This window comes from Hemitrygon akajei, chromosome 7, assembly GCF_048418815.1.
Source record: "Hemitrygon akajei chromosome 7, sHemAka1.3, whole genome shotgun sequence".
NCBI lineage: Eukaryota > Metazoa > Chordata > Chondrichthyes > Myliobatiformes > Dasyatidae > Hemitrygon > Hemitrygon akajei.
The window spans coordinates 36180083-36203203 of record NC_133130.1 but is presented as its reverse complement, the minus strand read 5'-3'; the positions used below and the strand labels follow the sequence as shown (position 1 = coordinate 36203203).

The following is a 23121-nucleotide window of genomic DNA, read 5'->3' as shown; positions in this document are numbered from 1 at the left end:
CTCCAATATTCCAAGGGAACTATTCCGTACATAACAATTGTTCACTCTTCCACGTACACCAACACCCACTGACCTTTCCACAGGGCTTTCCCATGAATTGCTGGTAATTCAATACCTCTCCTTTTATTCTTTTCTTCCCACTATCATTACTTGAGTCATTTAACCTGTTTTAGTTTCCACCCTCTCCACCCTATCACTGACAATCCAGTCCTTCTCTCCATCTGTTCTATAACTTCTTTCAATTCTGATGAAAGGTCATCAGCCTGAAGTGTTGAGCATATTTTTCTCTGCAGAAATATGTTGACCTACTGAATATTTCTGGCATTTTTTTGTTTATATACAAAGATGGATTAACTTTGGTTTGAGGAATTTTTTGCTAAAGGTCACTGAGTTTGGACTATATATATTTGAATATATCTGCATTTCATGTTGGAAAACAAATATTTTACCTAATTGACTTGCACAGTGGTCTTGTTTGTAAACCCTGGAGCTTGGTAATTTTTATTGGAACATTAAGCATGTAAAAGAAGAAAGAATCCGTAGTGGAAATGATCCAAACCCAGATACTTGGGATCCAATCTCCATGACCCTCAAGAGCAGGGGGTTCCAACCTTTTTTATTACATGGACCCCTACCATTAAGGAAGAGATTCGTAGACTCCAGGTTGGGAACCCCTGCTCTAGAGTGACTAGGTAACAATATACTACTTTTGAAAGCTCTGATGTTAACTCCCTTCCCAACACCAACATCATCTCCTGCAACCATCACTCCCACAACCTCAAAACAATAAAACTATCAGCAAGCAGTGCATCGTTGCCTATTACAGGAGGTGCTGGCAATCTTAAGGAGCATGAAGATCAATAATTCGCCTGACCGTGAATATCCTAGAAGACGGTGGGAAACAAGGGTAGAAGTTGCTGAGATTCTGGCAGTGACATTGGTACCAGAAGACTTGGGGTGGGGGGTGGGGTGGCTAATATTGTGCCTTTATTTAAGAAGGGCTGTAAGGACAAACCAGGGGAATTCAGACCAGTGTACCTAACATCAGAGATGGGAAGATTATTGCAAAGAATTCTGAGAGACAGGAGCCAGCTGCATTTGGAAAGGGCAAGGACCGATTAGGCATAGTCAGCGTCATTTTATGCTAAATAACTCAATGATTCTGACTCAGTGGTAAAGGACTGTGTCTTCAGGAGTGAACTGTATCAGAACATTTCATGGAAGCTGATAGACTGTGATGCCTTGTGATAGACAAAGGTTCTCAGATGTTTAATAATTTCTGTAATATAGTTGTTTAAAAGTAAATCTATGTTGAAAATACACAGAGTATTTTTTTGTCTTGGAAGCTTTCTCAACAAGATGGATGTATTGCTAATTTATGCAAATGACATCTTAATGAATAATGTTTGCTTGATCCAGTGTTTCTACTCAGAATCCAGACTGAAGACTTATAAAAGCACTCTGCCTTTATCAATGGTGTCAACTCATTTTAAAGAACACCATTCACTTGTGCTTTCTGTGGGATAAAAATTATTTCTGTCCTTTATATGGTCCACTTTCTCCATTTATTTGATTTGGTGTAGTCCACATACGTTTTCCTGGGGTAAGTCTGCAGTGCCAAAACTCTACCTAAGCTGTCAGCAATCTATTGTTTCCATACTCCGGTAAAATCATCCATTTCTTGCTGATAATTACTTAAATGAGTGGACTGCAAACACATGTTCCTTATGCTGAATGGTTCTGCACATTACTGAGTGCATCACATTGTAATTTTTTTCTTGAAATCTGCACTCTCTTCTCTACTGAACTGACTCCAAAATACATTGGGTGTGCGCCTGCAGAGCCTATTAGTGATCACTCCACCAGACACTGAGGAAGCATTGCATTTGCATGGAGTGGCCTTTCAGGAAAATATTAGCTGTTACTTTGCCTGACCTACTGAGAGCATTAGTGCCTGGCTGTTTTGAGGAATGGAAATAACTGGGCAAATAGATCTTTCCCTGTTTGGGATTGATTACAAAATCAGCTGTACAACAACATACACTGGCCATAAGCTCAAACTGAACTCGAACTTGCAGACAGAAAAAAACAAGCAATTTGAATATATTTCCATTACTTCATTTAACCTGGAGAACAAATGCAAAAACAGTGTTCTGTAATCTCAGTTGAGCGGTTAAACTTGATTTACTGATTAAATGTGGAGGAAAAAGTGACTTACTTGATGATACTTTATCAAACAGAAGCACTCTTTATTGCACTTGTTCAAATAGAATTAAAGTACAGCTGTTTTGCTTTGATATGAAACTTAATAACGTACCTTCTACTGAAATACGTGATGGCTGAACTCCATAGTATTCAGCAACTTGAATCAAAAAGTCCCGAACAAACCAATGAGGTGTATCACTGGAAACATTCACGTGGTATTCAGCTGAAGGGCCTCCATCTGGGAACGACTTTAAACTGAGATTGTAAAACTTATTTTCAAATCCTAGGCTCAGAATATTATTAAGCTGTAAAAGCAAAAAAAAAGATGAAATTTACACTATGAAAAAATGTAGCTAGCAATCTAATATTTTTAAATCTATTTCAAAAGCAACATAGCAGCACAAGTGGTAAATGTAATATGGATTGAATTCTGGCATTTTTCCTTTTCCATTTTTATTGACTCTTTCAATTAAAATTACAAGTTTTATTCTCACTCATTATGGCCATAGTGTATAATTTCTCCCTTGACTTGATCTTAACAAAGTCCTGTCATTCATTGGAAAGTGGATGAGGCAAACAGAATGTATGAGAAATGCCTGTATGCTGCAAATGAATAAGAAAAATCTCCACATGGTTACTGGGGTTAAGACTATGTAGTTTGCAGATGACACAAAATTTGGTGGTGTTTTTGATAATGAGGGAGGTAACTTTAGACCACAGAATGATATTGATCAGCTGGAAAGTTGGTACGGTGAAATGTGAAACGATGCATTTTGGGAAGCCAAAAATAGAGGATCCTGAGAATTATTGAGGAACAAAGGGATCTTAATGTATATCAAAACATCCTTAAAGATGGCAACACAGGTAGATGGTTTGGTGAAAAGGGAATACGGGTTGCTTGCCTTCATTAGGTGAGGCACAAAAGTATAAGAGCAGGAATATCTTGACACAACTTCATAAAACACTGATTGGGTCACAGCTGGAATATGTTGTGCATTTCTGGCTGCCATGACATAAGAAGGACATGATTACTCCAACAATCGTTCAGAGAAGATTCACCATAATGATGCCTGGGGTGAAATGTTTCTGTTATGAAGAGGCTGACAGAGAACCCACTAGAGATATACAAAACTATGAGAGGAATAGATTGAGTAGATTGGCAGTGATGTTTAAGACCAGGAGCAACAGGTTTAAGATCAGGAATGAGAGGTTTATAGGGAGATTTGAGAAAGAACTTCTTCTCTCAGAGGCTGATTTCAGTCAGACAACGATAAATTTATATCTTTATTAAGCCTCTGGCCAATCCTCAGTTTCTCAATATATTGGCAAAATATTTTGTACATTAAATCAGGAGTTTCAATAGTACATGAAGATTGTGATTCATAAGGAACTTAGGGTATTTTGATCTGATGCGAGTTGAAACTGAAATTAGTGTATGCAGCATTCAAGTAACAGCAATCGTGCTGTTTATCATGGAAACATAATCAAGGAGTAATTTTTGCACAAAATCACTTTGATGCGCTCAAAGATTACATTGCAAACTGTGTTTTATTTGCAAAGGGAGAATGTTAAAATAAAATAAATCTCAGTGAACGAAATATGCATCTCACCTTTTCAGCATATTTTTTAGCATGGTCCTTAAATGAAGCACTGTTAACGTTCAAGAGATCTTCAGATTTCTTTAAACTTTTCCAATTAAGTGTACATTTGAATATGTTCCAACCTAAACAGAAAGCATACAATTCCAGAGTAAGACTTGCCTAGATAATTGACATCGAATTTTATGTCTTATAATATTGCCACACAATCCTTTAAGCTTAAGTATTTCTCTAATGGGAAATAACAACTGTTGGTTTATAGAATCAACTTTACATTTCTTTGGTTCTTTCTCATTAGCAAAAGATACAATTTTCACATACAGTACATTAAACTTTATCAAACCAAGTGAAGTGTCCCCATATTGTGATGAGTGGGAAGTGTTAGCTTGTCATTTCCCCTACAAAGCTCTTGTGTAGCTATCGGAAATACTAGAGTTCTGCTGGATTCATTAAGACTGACTAGGAGAAAGTTCTGAGAAGCTAAGATATCACATTGAACAATCAACACAGGTCTCAGATGAAAAAAAATAATAATAACAATACCTGGTGGATTTAAAGTTTCATCTGTAAAAAGAATCAAAGTAAGTATATTATTAAATGGTCTAAAAGAAAAATGTACAATGTACTCACATCGTATTCATCTGAAAGCAAAGATGGAATTAGAATTCTGTAATATATCAAAATTCCATTTGATTAAAATATTTATTTGAAATGATCACTTTTTATTGTGATCTTCCTCTGAAGTAACAGTCTTGATTTTGTCTTTTGTAATAATGATTTGCTAAAGTTTATCAAAGCAAATATCAGGAAATGAGTATGTGTGACAGATTATTATCGAGTACATGTTTAGCTTTAATATCTATGGTGAAATTCGCCCCATTTAGAACCCTTAAACTGTAAAATACTGCCTGAGTTTACATTGAGTTTTGTTAGAACACTGTGGTGCCTGAAACAATGAGATCGGAATGGGAAGGCTCAGATTCTGCACTTATGTGCAGAATTAACTTTACAGAATGCAATCCTTCCCTTTTTTCCAGTATCAATTTCAGATTTTCAGAATCCACATTATTTTGTTTTGTGAGTGTTGTTCACTACTTCTGCCCCAGGAAAATGAAAGTTAGATCCTGAATTTTATCCTCTGTCGGGCTGGTGCAGGATTCCACCATAGTTCTTGTCAATGAAGGCAGGTTTTCTGGCTGATAGGTCAATACATCATACATAACCTTCAGCTTCCTTCCTTCAACTTCCTCACTTGAATCATCTGTGATATAAACTAACTGGTTGCATCACCATCTACTAAGGGGGTTGGGGGGTGAGCTGGTCTACTGCACAGGATCATAGTAAGCTGGAGCGTGTTGGAAACTTAGTCAGATCCATCATGAGCATTAGTCTCTGCAGTATCCAGGATGTCTTCAAGGAGCGATGCCTCAGAAAGGTGGTGTCCATTAATGAGGATCCCCATCACCCAGGACAAACCCTGTTCTCATTGCTACCATCAGGAAGGAGGTACTGGAGCCTGAAGGCACACACTCAACGATTCAGGAACAACTTCCCCTCTACCATCCAATTTCTGAATGGACATTGAACCCATGAACACGACCTCATTAATTTAGTTTCTACTTTTGCACTACTTATTTAATTTAACTACTTAGTATATATATACTTAATATAATTTGCAGTTTTTTCTCAATATTATGCACTGCATTGTACTGCTGCTGCAAAGTTAACAAATTTCATGACATATGCTGGTGAGATTAAATCGGATTCTAATTTTACCCTCTAGCAAACAGAATTATTTCACCTTTGCACCCTGTCCTGTCTGCAGGCCATCAATGCCATGTTTCACCATATTCAATCCACCCTCCACCCCAACCCCTCTAATCTGTTTTTACAATGAGGTGTGATATCTGAACTGATTGCTTAAGTGTTCAATCAAGTGATAATATGCCTTCATTATCATTTCCTCCTTGCTGTTCTTTATCCGCATTGCATAATTGCACACATTAAATGTCTGTAAAGAAAATGGCAGAGCTGTAAACTTTGGTTCTGTGAGGTGGTTGGGTTGGAAAGGAACTTTGTAGCTTCTCGGTCACAGGGGCCTGTGGTATAAAAGGGATGTCAGATGTGATAGGATTCTATCTGAGAATGCCAATTATCTCCATAGTTTCAGCTCCTGCACATCATCAATGAACAAAATAATATCATTGCAAATATGATATTTTGCATGAGTGAGTCTCTTACAAAAGGCAGGTCCTCCTGCAGCAAGATGGATATGAGTCATGACTGATGGAAATTGTTGATGGGCGAACGGGGGTGGAGACAGGTTGGGGGGAACGACTTGATCATAGTGCCCGAGGCTAGTGGTGCCATTAGCAAAATATTATATTTGAAGATTCATTCAGTAATCTTATCCATTTAGTGGAGCGATTAATCCAGTAACCTTATCCATTAAGTGGAGTCATTTAACTCTTGCAGCATCTGGTATCTGGCATTGACCTCTACAGCTGCTTTTTAAAAATGTGTTCCTAAGTCCTACAGTGAATATAAAATTTCCCTTCTGTGTTCTATCTTTTTATATGAAGAAGCTAGCAGAGTTCTTGGAATTTGTTTTATGTTGTTCTATCCCTCACTTTACCCCATATCATCTTCCCTAGCCCCAACACTGCCCAAGCCTTTTCCAACCATACTTAGAGTATTCTAATCAGGCTTTCACTGATATTGGCAAGTTACAACTTTGTACTCCCTGCTGATATTTTCAGCCAACAGTTAGATTAGCGTTAGCAAAATAAGTATTCATGCTGCCTGAGTCCCAATCAACAAACCACATTTTATGAACTGCAGTTTCTAGGCCATCATGCAATTAGCAACACATCACCCCATCCTCCATCCTAAACCTAACAAACTCTTGTCCTTATAAGATTACATTAAATTAGGTTTGAGTATGATTTTTATTGTTGGTTCCTGTAATTTAATTCTCATAGGAGCGATAGTTGGCAAGTGAACTCATAGCACACATCTTTAAAAAGGTGATTTGATACTGTCCATTTTGTCATTAAACAATTGTCCTGTATCTTTGGTTGACTCTGTACCAGCTGGAATGACATAGTGTAACAGAAAAATAACAAGAGTTTGCCTAATAAGCCACAGAACAATTTATTGTGTTTTATCCTACATGCGTGCATGCAAGTTGCTCTCACAATCATTTTCAGACATTTGCTCAATTTCACATGTATTAAGGGCGGAAAATGAAAGTGAGAACAACCTACGATTTATAATAACAAATTGATCCAGGTGCCTTTGCTTCTTGTGTAATCTTGACATGGGGAGAACTGAGTATTCCAGTGTACAAAGATCTATAAGTTGACTAATTCATCACAAAAATCTTCCTGGGACATTGGAAAAAAAACAGAACCCTTTTGCCAGCCGGGTAGTTTTTCTTTCTTTCCTTTCTGGTTCCTCTATGTGAAATTCTAACTTGAATTAGGAACTTAATAGATTGTTCAATAGCTTATCAGCTAGAGTGCAACGGGCTGCTTCTGAAATGGATTGAAATTTGACTGAAGCTGCAAGTTGGCGCATGTGGGTATTGAAGTTGAAGTTAGATCAGTAGAGTAAGTTGACTGATCAGAGCTGAGTTATTGCTGTTTACAATGAGATAAGCCTCATCCATGGAATTGGCACTGCAGGTAGTGCAAGCAGCAAAGAACGGCCATATCTGTAAGAATTCATGTAATGGAGCAGTGCCTCAAAGGTCACCCAAACTGATAATGTGACCAGAGGGACTTGAACAATGAACAAAATGAAATAGAAGTGGGGAATGAGAAAAGGTTAACATCTGATTTTGTTGAAATAATCAAAATGTATTTTAGTACATATTTCATTGTTAAAGATTATCCAACATAAGAATTCCGCTCTTCTATGAAAAGTAAAGGAAATTGTGATTGTTGTCAAAATGAGAAGAGGCTTCAATGAAGAGAAATGGCTTTGTGGAAACAAACCAGATGTGTATAATGGTGAAAGTGAAGCAACTACAATTAAAGTGGAAGTTATGCAACATTTTCATTAAAGACCTTTTAAAGATATCAGATGAAATTCTTAAGACATAATCATATTTATAGAGTAATAAAAATAGCTTATTTGTTTCTGGGTACAGATACATCTATGTTCATAATTTAACAAGATAAAAATGTAACTGAATGTAATATGGATTGTTTGGTACCTATGTCCTCATAAACATATTTTAAGATTTTAAGGTATGTACAATTTGGTATTTTTCTCATACAAACCACAAGTTGTAGAACCATCTTCACTGCGATACCGGCAGGCACATCGAACAGAGCCAAAAGTGTTTATGCATTCATACTTAGCACTGGAACAAAAGGTCATGTTCTTACATTCATCAATATCTGTAAACAGGAGATAATTCTAAGATGATATAACTACAACAGAAAGTTTAAATATTGAGCAAACATAAAGCCAACAACAGAAAAATATTTCACTTAACTCTTGAGTTCTGCCTACTCAGCACCTATTTCTGACATTCTCATTTCTTTGCAATCTCAACCTTAGTTAATCCAAATACAACATTTAATGATATGATTGGAAGAACCTGTAATATTCAAAAGCCTAGATGTCCTGACTATTTCTAGAACTTTTACTTCCTCAGCATTGGGAGGGTGGCCCAACAAGCAATATCAAAATATCTGTCACATTCAGAAAAAGCTGCTTTGGTAAAGCATATATGAATATGAAATTACTTGCAGCTTGCGTGGCACCATCCATAGGAATGTATTGATAATATTTGGAGGTATGGTATAAATGATAATGCCATTGTTAACACAGGTGTTTTTAAAATGTTGGTGGTACATTTGATGTTCTGAAGCACAAATGAGGATGCTAACTGTGGTTAAAATGTTGTGTTAATTTATATCACTGCAATCTGTTCTCTGTTTTGATAAGCTCTACTCCAAATGCCATGGCAAAGATCATGGGAAGAAAAAGACTGAGCAACACCACTGCATTGAGGTTGACGATGCTAGTTTCCAGCAGGAATGGTTACTGTGGATGTAACCGTGAGGAAGGAGCAAGGCAATAGGACTGAACAGACTTTTTAACAATGAATTGATGGGTCATGTACCCTGAGCTGTGCTGCATCGAACCTATGATTCAAGAAAGTTATTTGTTTCATCAGCACAACCTTTGCTTGCAGTAGCTCCGTTAAAATCTGTCAGTGTGCTGGACTAGAATGTGTTAAATGTATCACCTTCTTTCCTGAATTAATTTGTTCTATACAACACCATTTCACACCAGGCAATGTGCTGGCCAATCACATTTAATAGCAAATAAATCCTCTTTACAGCATTTATTCAAGAAATCAGTGGGAAGTAGTGCCCTGGATGCATAATGTGATAGATTGTACGGAAGATTAACTGTTATTTGGACTCTGCAAGGACTTCTGATTTTCAGTGATAAGAAAAACGTCTTATTGCAAACCACTTTTCACAACGTCAGGACATCCTAAAACTCTTTATAGCCAATGAGTAGATATATAGTAACAGAATTATAATAGAACTAATTTAATCATAATTTCCACAATTATTAATATGATAATGACCAATTAATGACCAATTTGTCTTTTAGTTATGTGTTATGCAATAATAAGTATCAGCCTGGACAATTGGAATATCACTACATTGATTCCTGGGATCACTTATGTCCACCTGAAGATCTGATGGAGTCTCAGTTTAATGTTTCTTCTAAACAATGGCACCTCCACAACTGAAGTGTCAGTGGAGACATGAGAGATTGCAAATGCTGGAATCTAGTGCAAGGAATAAACCTCAGTAGGTCAAGCAGCGTCTATGGAGGAAAGGAATGTCAACGGTTTGGTTGACATCCTGCACTTTGATCCAAAAGGTCGACAACAACCTCCCCCCCCATCCCCCAACTTCAATGACACTGCTTTGACACCTGCTGCTACAATAATAATTTTTAATGGATGGTTGGACAAGTACATAGATTGGAAATGTTTAGGTGCTTATTGACCAAATAGTAACAAACAGGACTAGCTTCAGTCAGCATGGACCAGCTGGGACAAAGAGACTGTTTTCATGCTCAGTTCATTCAGTAGTTTGCTCTTTACTGAAATATGAGTCCAAGTCTCTTGGCTGACACTTCAGCTTACAAACTAAGATCTCAGGTTGAGCCATGGATATTTATTAAGCTGGCAAAGAAGGATACCCGAGCTAGAAATACACCTTTTTATTTTGTTTGCCTGGGTTCATGATTTACTTAAATGTCTTCCCTAAGGGAACTGCAATGTTGGCCCGGTTCCTTTAAATTTATTCTGGAGGTTAGAGAAGAATGGAATGTTGTTCATGTCATTGAAATGCCACAATCTCTGTGACAGTTTGCAGAATGTGTCCAATAATTACTTTGAGCTTTTAGCATTTACCTGTGCAATTACTTCCATCACCTGTAAACCCTGGCTTGCACTGACAAACATAGCTGTCAATGGTGCTGAAGCAGTTGGCTAATTCGTGGCAGGGGAAAGGAAATGGTGGAAGACATTTATCTGAAAGAAATTAACAGGTTGTAAGAAGGGATTAATCCAAGAACATAAAATTAAATGACATTATTCAAGAAATTAAAATAACCATCTTCCAATGCTACCTGCTGATATGCAACATAAACAAATGTTGTAATCTATATCCTTTCAATTATACTTTTTGGTGCATCATGCACAAGACATAGGAGTCACTTTTACAGGTCCATGCCTTCTATCCCATTGACAAAATCAGTTTTATCAAAATTCACATCCTGAAGCCATCAGAAATTTAAGAAGATATATTATCATTGGAGGTCATTCAGAGAAGGTTCACTACATTGCTTCCTGGTTTGGAGGGATTGTCTTATAAGGAAATTCTGAACAGTACGGATCAGTACACATTAGAGATTCGAAAAATAAGATGTGACCTTTTTGCAAAATATAAGAATGTTAGGGAACTGGACAGAATAGATGCAGGAAAAATGATTATGGGAGAAACTCCTCTAAGAATGTGGGGATCGGGGGAGGCCATTTAAAACTGATGAGAAAGATTTCTTTGTCTCAAGGAATTGTGAGTCTTTGGAATTCCTTATCCCGAAAGCTGTGGAGGCCAAATCCGTGAACGTATTTGAAGCTGAGATGATGGGTTTTTCGTCAATAAGGAAATCGAAGTGAGAGGGTAAGAAAGTGGACAAAAGAAACTGGATCAATTGTATTCTCACTGAATTGTGGAACGGGCTCAAGGAGATGGTGGCCTATTCTTATTCTTACTACTTACAGAGTTATGATTTAGGCATTATCTCTTTCCCACAAATCTGAAACGAGAGCAAATGCTGGGGATACTCAACAGGTCAAAGAGCAAACTTCAAGATAGCAAAAAGAATTAATATTTCAGTGTGATGAACATCTGTAATAGTTGCTATCTTTTACATCAAGACCACTCTCTTTTTTTCTCTCTATTTACAAATTTTCACTGTTTGGTTTCTATTTCAGTTCTACTGACTTTATTAATCTTTCCTTTTTTTCAGTAGAATTAGAAAAATAGAGGGCCATGGGTAACCCTTGGTAATTTCTAAAGTAAATACATGTTGGGCACAGCATTGTGGGTCAAAGGGCCCGTACTGTGCTGTAGGTTTTCAATGTTTCTATGTTTTTTCCCATATCGCTCCTTTGCCGTATTAGTTTAGATCCATCCACTCTCATTTAGTATATTTATCTTCCCCTAATGCATGAGGTATCACTTCAGTATAATCTTCCCCTTGCTCTAGGATTCACCAAGAATACAGATCATTCGCCCCCATGCAGCCACATTGTTTCACTTCATTGATTTGGCGGTAGGTAACAATCTAGAGATGATTATCCTCTGGCCTTGCTTTTCAATCTCATATTTAATTTTATTTTTAGTTTTTCAGTCACGTTTAAGCTTTGAAAATCTATCTGTTATTGCCTTCTAAAGGCCTGCAGGATCTTGCTGAATCATTTTGGATTTGGTTTAAAATCAACCAAAATAGGAAAGATCAGATTAGAAGAGCAATCTTCCTTCTTGAAGACATCAAGGGTTTTAATAAAAGTTTGGTAATATCTTAGCCATCATTACTGATATTGATCATACAATTTGATTTCACCACCATCTTGCATGGGGGTGGGGAAGAAGTGGGGATAGGAACCAGAGCACTGGAGATGGTGGAGTGGTTGTGGTGAAAAATGTTGTTAAGCCTACATACAGAGTCAGGAATTGAAAGGTGGAGCATGGTGGGACTAATGTTCTGAGTTGTGTATATTTCTAGGCACGGAGTTTTGTAGGAAAAGTGGATGAGCTCAGGGCATGGAGCAGCACGTGGAATTATGACATTGTAGCCATTAATGGGACTTCGTTGCAGGAGAGCAGGACTGACAGCTCAAAATTCCAGGCATCCATTGTCTTAGACATGATAGGTGGATTAAAGGAGGAGGGATGGCATTACTAGTCAAGGAAAATGTCACTGTAGCACTCAGACAGGACAGACTGGAGAGCTCAACTACTGAGGTTACATAGGTGGAAATGAAGGGTAAAGAAGGGATGCAAATGCTAATGGGATTACATTAAACCGCCCAACAATCCACAGGATTTATAGGATCAAATCTGTAGACAGATCACAGATTGCTGCAAGGAACATAAGGTTGTGATAGTAGGTGATTTTAACTTTTCACATATTGACTGGGACTCCCATACTGTAAAAGGGCTGGATGGGATAAACTTTGTCAAAAGTGTTCAGGAAAGTTTCCTTCATCAGTACTTAGCGGTCCCAACGAGAGAGCTTGATTTCAGATCTCCTATTAGGGAATGAGGCAGGGCAGGTGACAGTAGTTTGTGTAGCGGAAGACTTTGCAGAGTGATCACAAAGCCATTAGTTTCAGGTTAATTATGGAAAAAATGGAGGACTGAAGGATGGCTGATGTTGCTCTGTTGTTTAAGAATTGCTCAAAGAATAGACAAGGAAATTTTAGGCTGGTAAGCCTGATGTCAGCAGTGGGTAAATTTTTTTGGGAGGACAAACAATGAGTGTGGTAGGACAGAGAGATCAGGGAATTCCTTCAAAGTGTTGTCACAGGTAGGTAGTAGATAGGGTCGTAAAGAAAGCTTTTGGGACATTGGCCTCCTATTGAGTACAGGAGTTGGGATGTTATGTTGAAATTGAATGAGACATCGGTGAGACCTAATTTGGAGTATTGTGTGCAGTTTTGGTCAGGAAAGATGTCAATAAGATGAAAGAGTGCAGAGAAAATTTATAAGGATGTTGCCAGGAGTTGAGGACCTGAGTTACAGGCAAAGGCTAAGACTTTACTTGCTCGAACGTTGAAGATTGAGGGGAGATTTTATAGAGGTATACAAAATCATGAGGGGTATAGATGGGGTAAATTCAAGCAAGCTTTTTCCCACTGAGATTGGGTAAGACTACAACTAGAGGTCACGGGTTAAGGGTGAAAGATGAAATGTTTAAGCCGAACATGAGAGGAAATTTGTTAACGCAGAGTGTGGTGAGTGTGTGGAACAAGCTGTCAGCAGAAGTGATGGATATGGGTTCGATTTCACCATTTAAGAGGAATTTGGATAGGTACATGGATGAGAGAAGTATGGAGGGTTATGATCCATGTGCAGCTCAATGAGATTAGGCAGATTAATACTTTTGCACAGTCTAGATAGGCCAAAAGGCCTGCTTCTGTGCTGTAGTGTTCTATGACTCTCTGGCTTTCCATGGTACTCATCAGTTTATCAACAAGGCTCTCCCTGGGTTACCAATGCCCAATTGATGGACACCCATACATATGAGTGAACTCCTATGATATTATTAAATTCTTAAGTTTGATCTAGGTGCATACATCTTGTACCTAATAAAGTGGCCACTGAATGTATGTTCATGGTCTTCTGCTACAATGGCCCATCTACTTCAATGTTAAATGTGCTATGCACATCTTTTGCACGCTGCTGTTGTAATGTGCAGTTATTTGAGTTACTGTCGCATCTTGTCAGCTTGAACCAGTCTGGCCAACCTGTCAGACCTCTGTCATTAACAAGGTGCTTTTGTCCACAGAACTGCCACACACAGGACTTTTGTTTTTGTTTTTCGCACCATTCTCTAAAAACTCTAGAGGTGGCTGTGAATGAAAATCCCAAGGAATCAGTAGTTTCCGAGATACTCAGACCACCTAGGCTGACACCAACAATCACTCCATGGTCAAAGTCACTCAGATCACATTTCTTTCCCATTCTGCTGTTTGGTCTGGACAACAACTGAAACTTTTGATCATGAGGTCAATCATATGATTGGCTGATTAGATATTTGCATTAACAAGCAGGTGTACAGATGTACCTAATAAAGTGACTGTAGTTTCCTCTCTCCACTTTTCATAATTGTTTTTTCAAATCAGTCTGCTTTTCATTACAAGACTGTGGAAGTGTGGCTACCATATTAAGTCACTTTTCTGCATTTTGCAACTTATGAACAAAGTCAACTAAGGATGTCTGTAAGAATGGAACCTGTTCATTACCCAGGGATGGCCTGTATCCTAGTTGCTTTAAGTGGTTTATGAATCCTTACTCTTTCATAATATTGAATTAAAAATCTCAAAATAATATGGTAGCTTGCATATGAACATTTTGGAATTTCAATGGAAAATCTTGTGAAAAAATGTAGGAACTACATTAAGATCAATAAAGTGAACGCTTAGATTCAGAAAAAAAATCATAGAGAAATGTAATATAGCAGGGAGGTTAGAGAGAAATATTTACAAAAAGACCAAAAATGCGTTTGCCTGGAAATTAATTCTTGGTAGTAAACTTGCTATGTAATAGCAATTGTAATTCTTCCTCTGTTCCACTAATTCAGTTTTGGAAGCAAAGCTGAATACACTGATACTGTATTGTAAATTCAGCCGTAACAATCAAAGTTGAGTTATTTCAATAGGTTTAATTTTAAAATCTCCATTTAAGGTTAGCTCCAGCGAAGGTTTTCTTTCTACTTTAAAACTATTTATTTCATTATACTAACACGTTTTAACTCAGTGCAGAAGAACATTTTAATCAACTCTCACCATTTAGGAAGCATTTGTATCCCTCTTTCCCATTTGAAATAGTTGCCGAAGGGCATCTATCACATTGAAAAAGTTGTAGACTTGTTTGGTTTGTGCATTTCAAGCCCGGGAAACAAGGCTGACCTTTACAATAATCTTGAAAGTCTGAGCAGAATACTCCTGAAAACATCTCTGGGCATAAACAACCAACAACCTGCAATGAGAGCAGAAAATTGTTAGTGGTATTCCTATTGGTTTATTATCATCATAAGCACCAAGATACAGTGAAAAGTTTGTCTTGCATATTATTTATACAGATCACATCACTACACAATGTATTTAGCTAGAATATGGTAAAACAAAGACAATGCAGAATAAAGTATAAAAGATACCAAAAAAAAGTGCAGTGCACATAAACAATAAAGTGCAAGATCATAACGGGGTAGATTGTAAGACCAAGAATTCATCTTATATTACAAGAGGTCCATTCAAAAGTGGATAACAGTGGATAGAAGCTGGTTGTACATGCTCTCAGGCTTTTGAATATTCTGCCTGATGGGAGAGGGGAGAAGAGGGAATTCTGGAGTGGGGGCTTTGATTATACTGCCTGATTTCCTGAGACAACACGAAATACAGATGGGGTCAATAAAAAATCAGATTCAGACCAGAATCAGGTTTAATATCACCAGCATATGTCATGAAATTTGTTAACTTTATGGCAGCAGTACATGCATACATGATCAATAAATGTAGAGAAAGAAAACTGAATTACAGTAAGCATATAGAGTATATGTCTATTAAATAGTTGTTAAAACAAGCAGTGTGAAAAAAAACAGAAATAAAAAGTAGTGAGGTAGTATTCATGGTTCAATGTCCATTTAGAAATCTGATGGCAGAAGAGAAGAAGCTGTTCCTGAATCGTTGAGTGTGTGCCTTCAGACTTCTGTACCTTCTTCCCAATGGTAACAACGAGAAGCGGGCTTGTCCTGGGTGGTGGGGGTCCTGAAGGATGGACACCATCTTCCTAAGGCACCGCTCCTTGAAGGTGTCTTGGATACTACCCGTGATGGAATTGACTAACTTAACAAGTTTCTGCAACTCCCCGTGATCTTGAGCAGTAACAACCCCAGTCCCCCAACCCCACATACCAGATGGTGATGCACCCTGTCAGTACATCCGTAGAAGTTTTTAAGTGTTTCAGGTGACAAACTAAATCTCCTCAAACTCCTAACGAAATATAGTCGCTGCCTTGCCTTCTTTATAGCTGCATCGATATCATGCATCCAGGTTAGATCCTCAGATAGACTGACACCCAGGAACTCAAAACCGCTCACTCTCTCCACTTCTGATCCCTCTTTGAGGATTGGTGTGTGTCCCCTTTTCTTATCCTTCCTGAAGTCCACTATCAGCTCCTTGGTCTTGCTGACGTTGAGTGCAAGGTTGTTTCTGCAACACCACTCACCTACAGGTCTTGCTCCTGTACCCCCTTTCGTCATCCTCTGAAATTCTGTCTAAAATGGTTGTGTCATCAGCAAATTTATAGATGGCACTTGAGCTGTGCCTAGCTACACAGTCAAGCGTATAGAGAGTAGAACAGTGGGCTAAGCACACATCCCTGTGGTGTACCAGTGTTGATTGTCAGTGAGGTGGAGATGTTGTTTCCAATCTGCAGTGATTGTGGTCTTCTGGTTTGGAAGTCAAGGATCCAGTTGCTGAGGGATGTACAGAAGCTTTACGATCAGGACTGTAGGAAAGATGGTGTTAAATGCTGAGCTATAGTCAATAAACAGCATCCTGACATAGGTACTTGCATTGCCCAGATGATCCAAGGCTGCATGGAGAGCCATTGAGATCAGGTCTGCTGTCGACCTATCGTGGCAATAGGCAAAGTGCAGTGGATCCAGGTCCTTGCTGATACAGGAGTTGATTCTAGCCATGACCAACCTCTCAAAGCATTTCATCACCATAGATGTAAGTGCTACTGGGTGATAGTCATTAGGGCAGATCTTGCTGCTCTTCCTGGGCACTGGTACAATTATGCCCTTTCGAAGCAGGTGGGAACTTCCAACAGTAGCAGTGAGAGACGGAAAATGTCTTTGAATACACCTGCCAGTTGTTTGGCACAAGTTTTCAGAGTCTTACCAGTTATTCCATCGGGCCCTGCTGCCTTACAAGGATTCACCCTCCTGAAAGACAGCCTGGCATTGGCCTCCAAGACAGAGATCACTGGGCACTAGATGCTGCCTGTATCGTAGCTGTGGTTTCGTTCTCCCTTTTGAAGTCAGCATAAAAGGCTTTGAACTCATCTGGTAGTGAGCATCGCTGCCATTCATGATGTTGACTTTTGCTTTTTAGGAGCTAATGGCCTGCAAACTCTGCCAGAGTTTATGTGCATCCGATGTTGCTTCTAACCTCTCTCAGAATTGTTTCTTGGCTCTCGAAATAGTCCTCTGGAAGCCATACCTGGTTTTCGTGTACAGACCTGGGTCGCCAGACATAAATGCCACAGATCTAGCCCTCAGCAGACGACGAACCTCCTGGTTCATCCATGGCTTTGGTTTGGGAATGTACAACAAGTGTTCATAGGCACACGCTCATCCTCACAGGTTTTAATGAAGTTGTTGACAACTATGGCATACTCATCCAGGCTCAAAGATGACTCTCTGAATACAGACCAGTATTCAAAGCAGTCCTGTAAGCACTCCTGTGCCTCCCTTGTCCATACTTTCTTGGTCCTCACTACTGGTGCAGCAGTCTTCAGTCTCTGCCTGTACTCAGAGAGTAGGAGTACAGTCAAGTGTTCAGACTTTCCAAAGTGTAGACATGGCACAGCACAGTAGGCTCTCTTGATCTTAGTGAAATAGTGAATTGTTTCCTCCAGTACTACAGGTGATATGTTGATAATAATTACTTAGTGACTTTTTCCAAGCTGAACTGGTTAAAATCCCCTAAAATGATGAGGAAGGCATCAGGATGTGCTGTTTCATGCCTGTTGATTACAGTGATCTGTTGTCTAGAGCCTGTTTGACATTGGTCTGAGGTGGAGTTACACAACAATCAAAATGAGCGCTAAAATCTCCCACGGTATTTAATTGCGAGGTATTCCAGGTCTGGAGAGCAATATTGGGATGTCACCGACACATTAGTACACCACGAGGAGTTGATCATGAGGCACACACCACTGCTTCTGGAGGGGAGGCTGGTTCCTGTGACGTGCTGAGCTGTGTTCACAACTCTGTTCAGTTTCTTTCGATCACATGTAGAGCAGTTGCCATACCAAGTGCTGATATTGTCAAAGTAATGCAGGAACATTGTAGAACTGAAGCCATTGTTGATTGCAGAATGCTTTAGGTTTCATACGCAGAGTCAAAAGGAAGGGGAGTCCATTCAGTGTATGTGGCTCAGTTGAAGAGATCGTCTGAGCATTGTCAGTTTGGTAATGTTCTTAATGATGCACTGGAAGATCAGTTAGTTTGTGGAATCTTAAAAGAAAGCTTTCAAGAACGGCTCCCAACTGAAGCACAACCTAGATTTAAAAGAGCAGTCGAAATCACAGTTACAATGGAAGCTGCAGATGTGATTGAGTTGCCATCAGGAATGAAAGTGAGTGTGAACAAAGCACAACACCTAAACAGAAATCAGCTGCCCGGACAAATTCCATTACCGTTGTGGCAGGGGCTCACATTCCCCAAACAAATACAGGCTTAAAGGCAGAAAATGCGACCAAGTAGGAAACATACGAAGAGGATGTCAGACAGTCAAAATAAATGGACTGCTCAAGGAAGAGAAAAAGCTAAATAGTCAAGTTGCAGTTTCAAAAAGAGCACTAATCTGCACGCTGTTGATGAAAATTCTGGTGATGATGAGAGTGACGCAGAACTAAGTAACCTTGAGATTTACAGTGTGAAAACTAACAATATGGCTTACACCACAAGTGAACAACAGATTAATTAAAATGGAATTGGACACTCGTTCCGCTGTTTCAGTCATTCCAAAAAATGAGTTTGAACAACATTTCAAAGACACTAAACTGAAGCCTGCATGTATCCAACTAAGAACTTATACTGGAGAAAAGGTAAGTCCTGTGAAAACGACATTCGTAACAGTGAAACAGAACAACCAACAAGCCACATTGAGCTTGTACATGGTGTTGAGTCGGAGTTTATAGCTAAGCAGGAAGGAGTGTTGCTGTTTAATATTTAAGAAATATTTGAGTTATCTTGTAGTTTGACTAAGCATTCTGGTTTGCTTCAATGGCTCATTATGGGTTGTATGTATAAATACCTGAATTGCATATGTCATCACAATACCACATGATATGTGCACACCTCACTTAAAGTAAACAAAGTTAGACCCACATTCCCAGACCCGTGTCTTCCTTTGAATTAATTTAATGTTTTGAAGTTACAAAACATAACTCTCAACCTCCCAATCTCAACACCATTGATGTAGACAGAAGCATGTGCACCCAGCCCACATCCCCCCCCCCCAAAGTCAATGACCAGCTCCTCTGTTTTGAGGGAAATTGAGGGACATTGAGGGAAACATTGTTGTCATGACACTATGTCATTAACCTCTTTATCTCCTTCCTGTTCTCCAGCTTTGAGATGCAGCCCAATACAGAAGTATCATTTGCAAACTTGTAGATGGAGTTAGAGCTAAATCTGGACATGTAGTCCTCATTACAGAGGAAGAAGAGTAATGGGCTGAAGACACAACCTTGTGGAGCACCAGTTTTTCGAATAATTGTGACGGAGGTGTTGCTACCTAACCTTACTGACTGCGGTCTGTTAGTCATAAAGTCAAGGATCTACTTGCAGAGGGACATTTAATCCCAAAGTCCAGAGTTTGGTGATGCTTCATTTCACTACATGAACTTCCTCATAGTTCTTAACATCTCTTAGAAGTGTTCCACTGAAAAGTTTCCATTATAATTATTATAAGGGCAAGCTAACCAGGCATAAATCCAACACAGGAATCAACTTGTCATCAAGATCATAGTCGATCATTTAACTGATTCTATAGCTATCGTGCCCAACTAACGTCGTAGCTATTGAGTCAGTTAAATAATTTCATAATATTACGTTTTACTTCAGCAAGGCAATAATTTTTAATTACAAATCATCTCTCTCTGTCCAACAGTAACCTGCTGGAATTGTGGATGTTGAAATGAAATGCATGGCAATAGCAAGTAACAACTCACCATTGCCAACAACTATTAATCCATTGTGATATTTGTATGCATGTGTCCAGAATAAAATACATTTGAACTGTTCTTGTTCCTTGAGAAAGACATATATAAAAAAAATTTAAAACAAAGTCTCTTGACATAAGTAAATTTAAAAACTAAAGTGCTTTTGAAGGTGGATTTCAATGCCTTGGCCTTATACTGCAGTGTCTCCTCTAGCTTTGGTCTGGATGCTGAAATTCAAGTCAGCAGAGATACGCTTGGTGATGCACAGAGATCTCTGACATCAGATGGGCCAGCTTCAGTACTTTGGCCACAGTCTATTAAAGGAAAAGAATGGAGCAGGCTGTCTGAGAGGCTGCCATGGCGGGTGAAATGACGTGGAAGCATCAGGACAAAGACATCCTCTCACGGCATTGTTTCAGCTAACGAAACCACAAATCTAGGCTGACAGACTCTAGGCCATAAGTATCGGCTTCCTGATATTTTCATTCTTCTTCATGGAGTTAGCTGTCTGAGAGACTCAGTAAACAGATGATAGGAAGTCACACTCACAGAATAAAAATCTACAGACAAGATTGGGGAGTAACCTGTTTTCCGTTTCCTTTCTCTACCACGATAAAGGAACCGTCAATGATCCAGCTTGTACACAAAATTTGACAGAACTTAATTGAGAATAGGGAAGTAAAGATAGGAAGCAAGTCAGACATGGATTATGTGACCTGTACAGCACAGGGAATATAAATTACAATCATGACATCAAAGATTTGCTTAGACCTTTCACAGATAGTTTAAAGGACAATAGCATTCAGCCATCAATTGTTAAACCTACAAAGGGGTTATATCAAAGGTTGTTAGCTATAATTAATTGCCTACCTGTCAGAGAGATCAGCTTGGCTTCATGTCCTTTCATGTCCCAATTGTTCAGGATTGTGCAGTTTGGAAGCTGGTTAAGATGGTTTAAAATCTAAAATGGTCTAAACTCTGACCCAACTTTGGAAATAAAATTCAACCTATAATTTATAGAATCTCTTCCCTCATTTCTCATTGAATTCAAAGGTACATACATTCCAACAAAGTTCTTCTGCTTTGCCTTTATATGACTTGATTATGTTATCCCCTTCTCTCTATTACATACTTCAAACATTTCTTTTCTGATTTTTTCCATGTTAGCTGATATAAAGCACAAATTTAATCAAAGACTAGATGAAGTACAAACATTCTTACAACACTGATGGAGATACCGACAGGACTGACATTCTGAGATCAGATATGAATTCTCATGCATTGTGTGAAGATGACCTTGTCAAGTGGCTGTATGTTAGATATCCGGGAATTCTGTGGGTATAGTGTCAAGTGAGCAAGAGTTAATTCTTAAAGATAAAATGAGTCCAAAGAGAGGGGAGAGGATTTCAGGGTTAGGACATTGCCATGATTTTTATCCATGGAGAAGAGGAAAGCAGAAAAACATCAGAAACAGGAGTTTCTAATTTTGTAACAAAGGCATTCATGACATTCTCGCACACGTTGTGCAATATTTCCATTCGCTCCATTCACTCCGTTCTAGACATTATGCAGAATCTACTAGATGAGATAGTTACTTATTTATGCCACCAGTTGTTTGTAATGAATTCGTGTTTCAGTATTTTACAAACAAGAGAAAATCTGCCATGCTGGAAATCCAAGTAACACACACAAAACGCTGGAGGAACTCAGCAGCATCTATGGAAAAGAGTACAGTTGATATTTTGAGCCGTGACCTTTCCGTCAACTGTACTCTTCTCCATAGATGCTGCCTGGCCTGCTGAGTTCCTCCAGTATTGTGTGTGTTGCATTCAATATTTTATGTTTCCACTAATGCAATATTTCTAATGTTAGTCACATATATAGATTTAATGTGTTTTGATTTAGTATAGTACTATATTAATTAGTTATCTTGACATACATACAAAATAGTATAATCCATGGCTGCACTTGCATTAAGAATAAGTTGTGTTGTTAAATAAAATAAAAATGTGAAAGTGCCATCTGCAAATGCCAATCAATAGACATTTCCCCTTCAATTGATAAATTTAATTTTCCCGGGAAATATCGCCCAACTTGCCATGCAGGTGGTGTCTACAGAAATACTAACCTGGAATTTGCCCGTCAGGTAAGTCTGCGTGACAGTGCTGTAATCACACTCGCCATTATTCATACAACTGCACATTAGGACAGAGACATTCATGAATGATCCACTGAAGTCGTCATTCACCTGAATGGTTAACTGGACTGGTTTGATATTTCGTGGAGTCCAGGTCAGTTGACCTGTAGCTATATTGTTACAAGAAATATCAAGTGCACAGAAAAGTAACATTAGCAGATAAATTGCTGTTGTATTAAAGTTTAAACCATGATTAAAATAAATTTTCTATTTGTGTTCTAAGAGGTAAAGATTTTCACCAGGGAAACTACCAATGAAAATATGCCTTCTATTCTCCTACTATCATTTAGGGTAAAGTTCGTTTTAATATCCCTTTGCTCCAAAATGGGGATCCATGATATTTATCAAATGAAACAAGTACTCCTCTCTTTTCTGTAAACTTATCTGTCTGGAAATTCATTTCCGGCTGATAGTATCTAATTTATTGTATCAGAAATTTTTGTTCTATCTCTGTAATTAATTCCAAATTATATGGCATTTATAACACTATCAACATTCCTTGCAACAGCATTTTCTACTGAATTGATCATTTCCAGCGTACCATGTAATTTGACTTTGTGTCACCACATCACTTGCTTAGACCAATGAAATATTTATCCAACTCACCACTCTGTGTAAAAAAACTTAGCTCTGACAACCCCACTATACTTTCCTCCAATCAACTTAAAATTATGGCCTTTCGTATTAGCTATTGCTACACTTGGGAGAAAGGTGCTGCTGTCTACTCTGTTTATAACTCTATCATTTTAAACATCTCTATCAAGTCACCTCACATTCTCCTCTAGTCCAAACAGTCGAGTCCAGCCCACACTCACTCAACCTTCCCTCA

The 23121-nt window shown here is 38.5% G+C and overlaps 1 protein-coding gene across 2 annotated transcripts in view; it reads right to left on the bottom strand.

Moving 5' to 3' along the window:
• LOC140730348 (mucin-4) overlaps positions 1–23121 on the bottom strand; it is a 96000-nt gene that overhangs the window by 11730 nt on the left and 61149 nt on the right. For both annotated transcript variants that reach the window (XM_073050638.1, XM_073050640.1), the window contains 7 exons: positions 22224–22402; positions 14923–15115; positions 10258–10377; positions 8090–8209; positions 4347–4367; positions 3816–3928; positions 2318–2510 (listed from right to left, as the gene is read on the bottom strand). In XM_073050638.1, coding sequence (XP_072906739.1) covers positions 2318–2510; positions 3816–3928; positions 4347–4367; positions 8090–8209; positions 10258–10377; positions 14923–15115; positions 22224–22402 — 939 coding nt within the window. The remainder of the gene's footprint in view (positions 1–2317; positions 2511–3815; positions 3929–4346; positions 4368–8089; positions 8210–10257; positions 10378–14922; positions 15116–22223; positions 22403–23121) is intronic.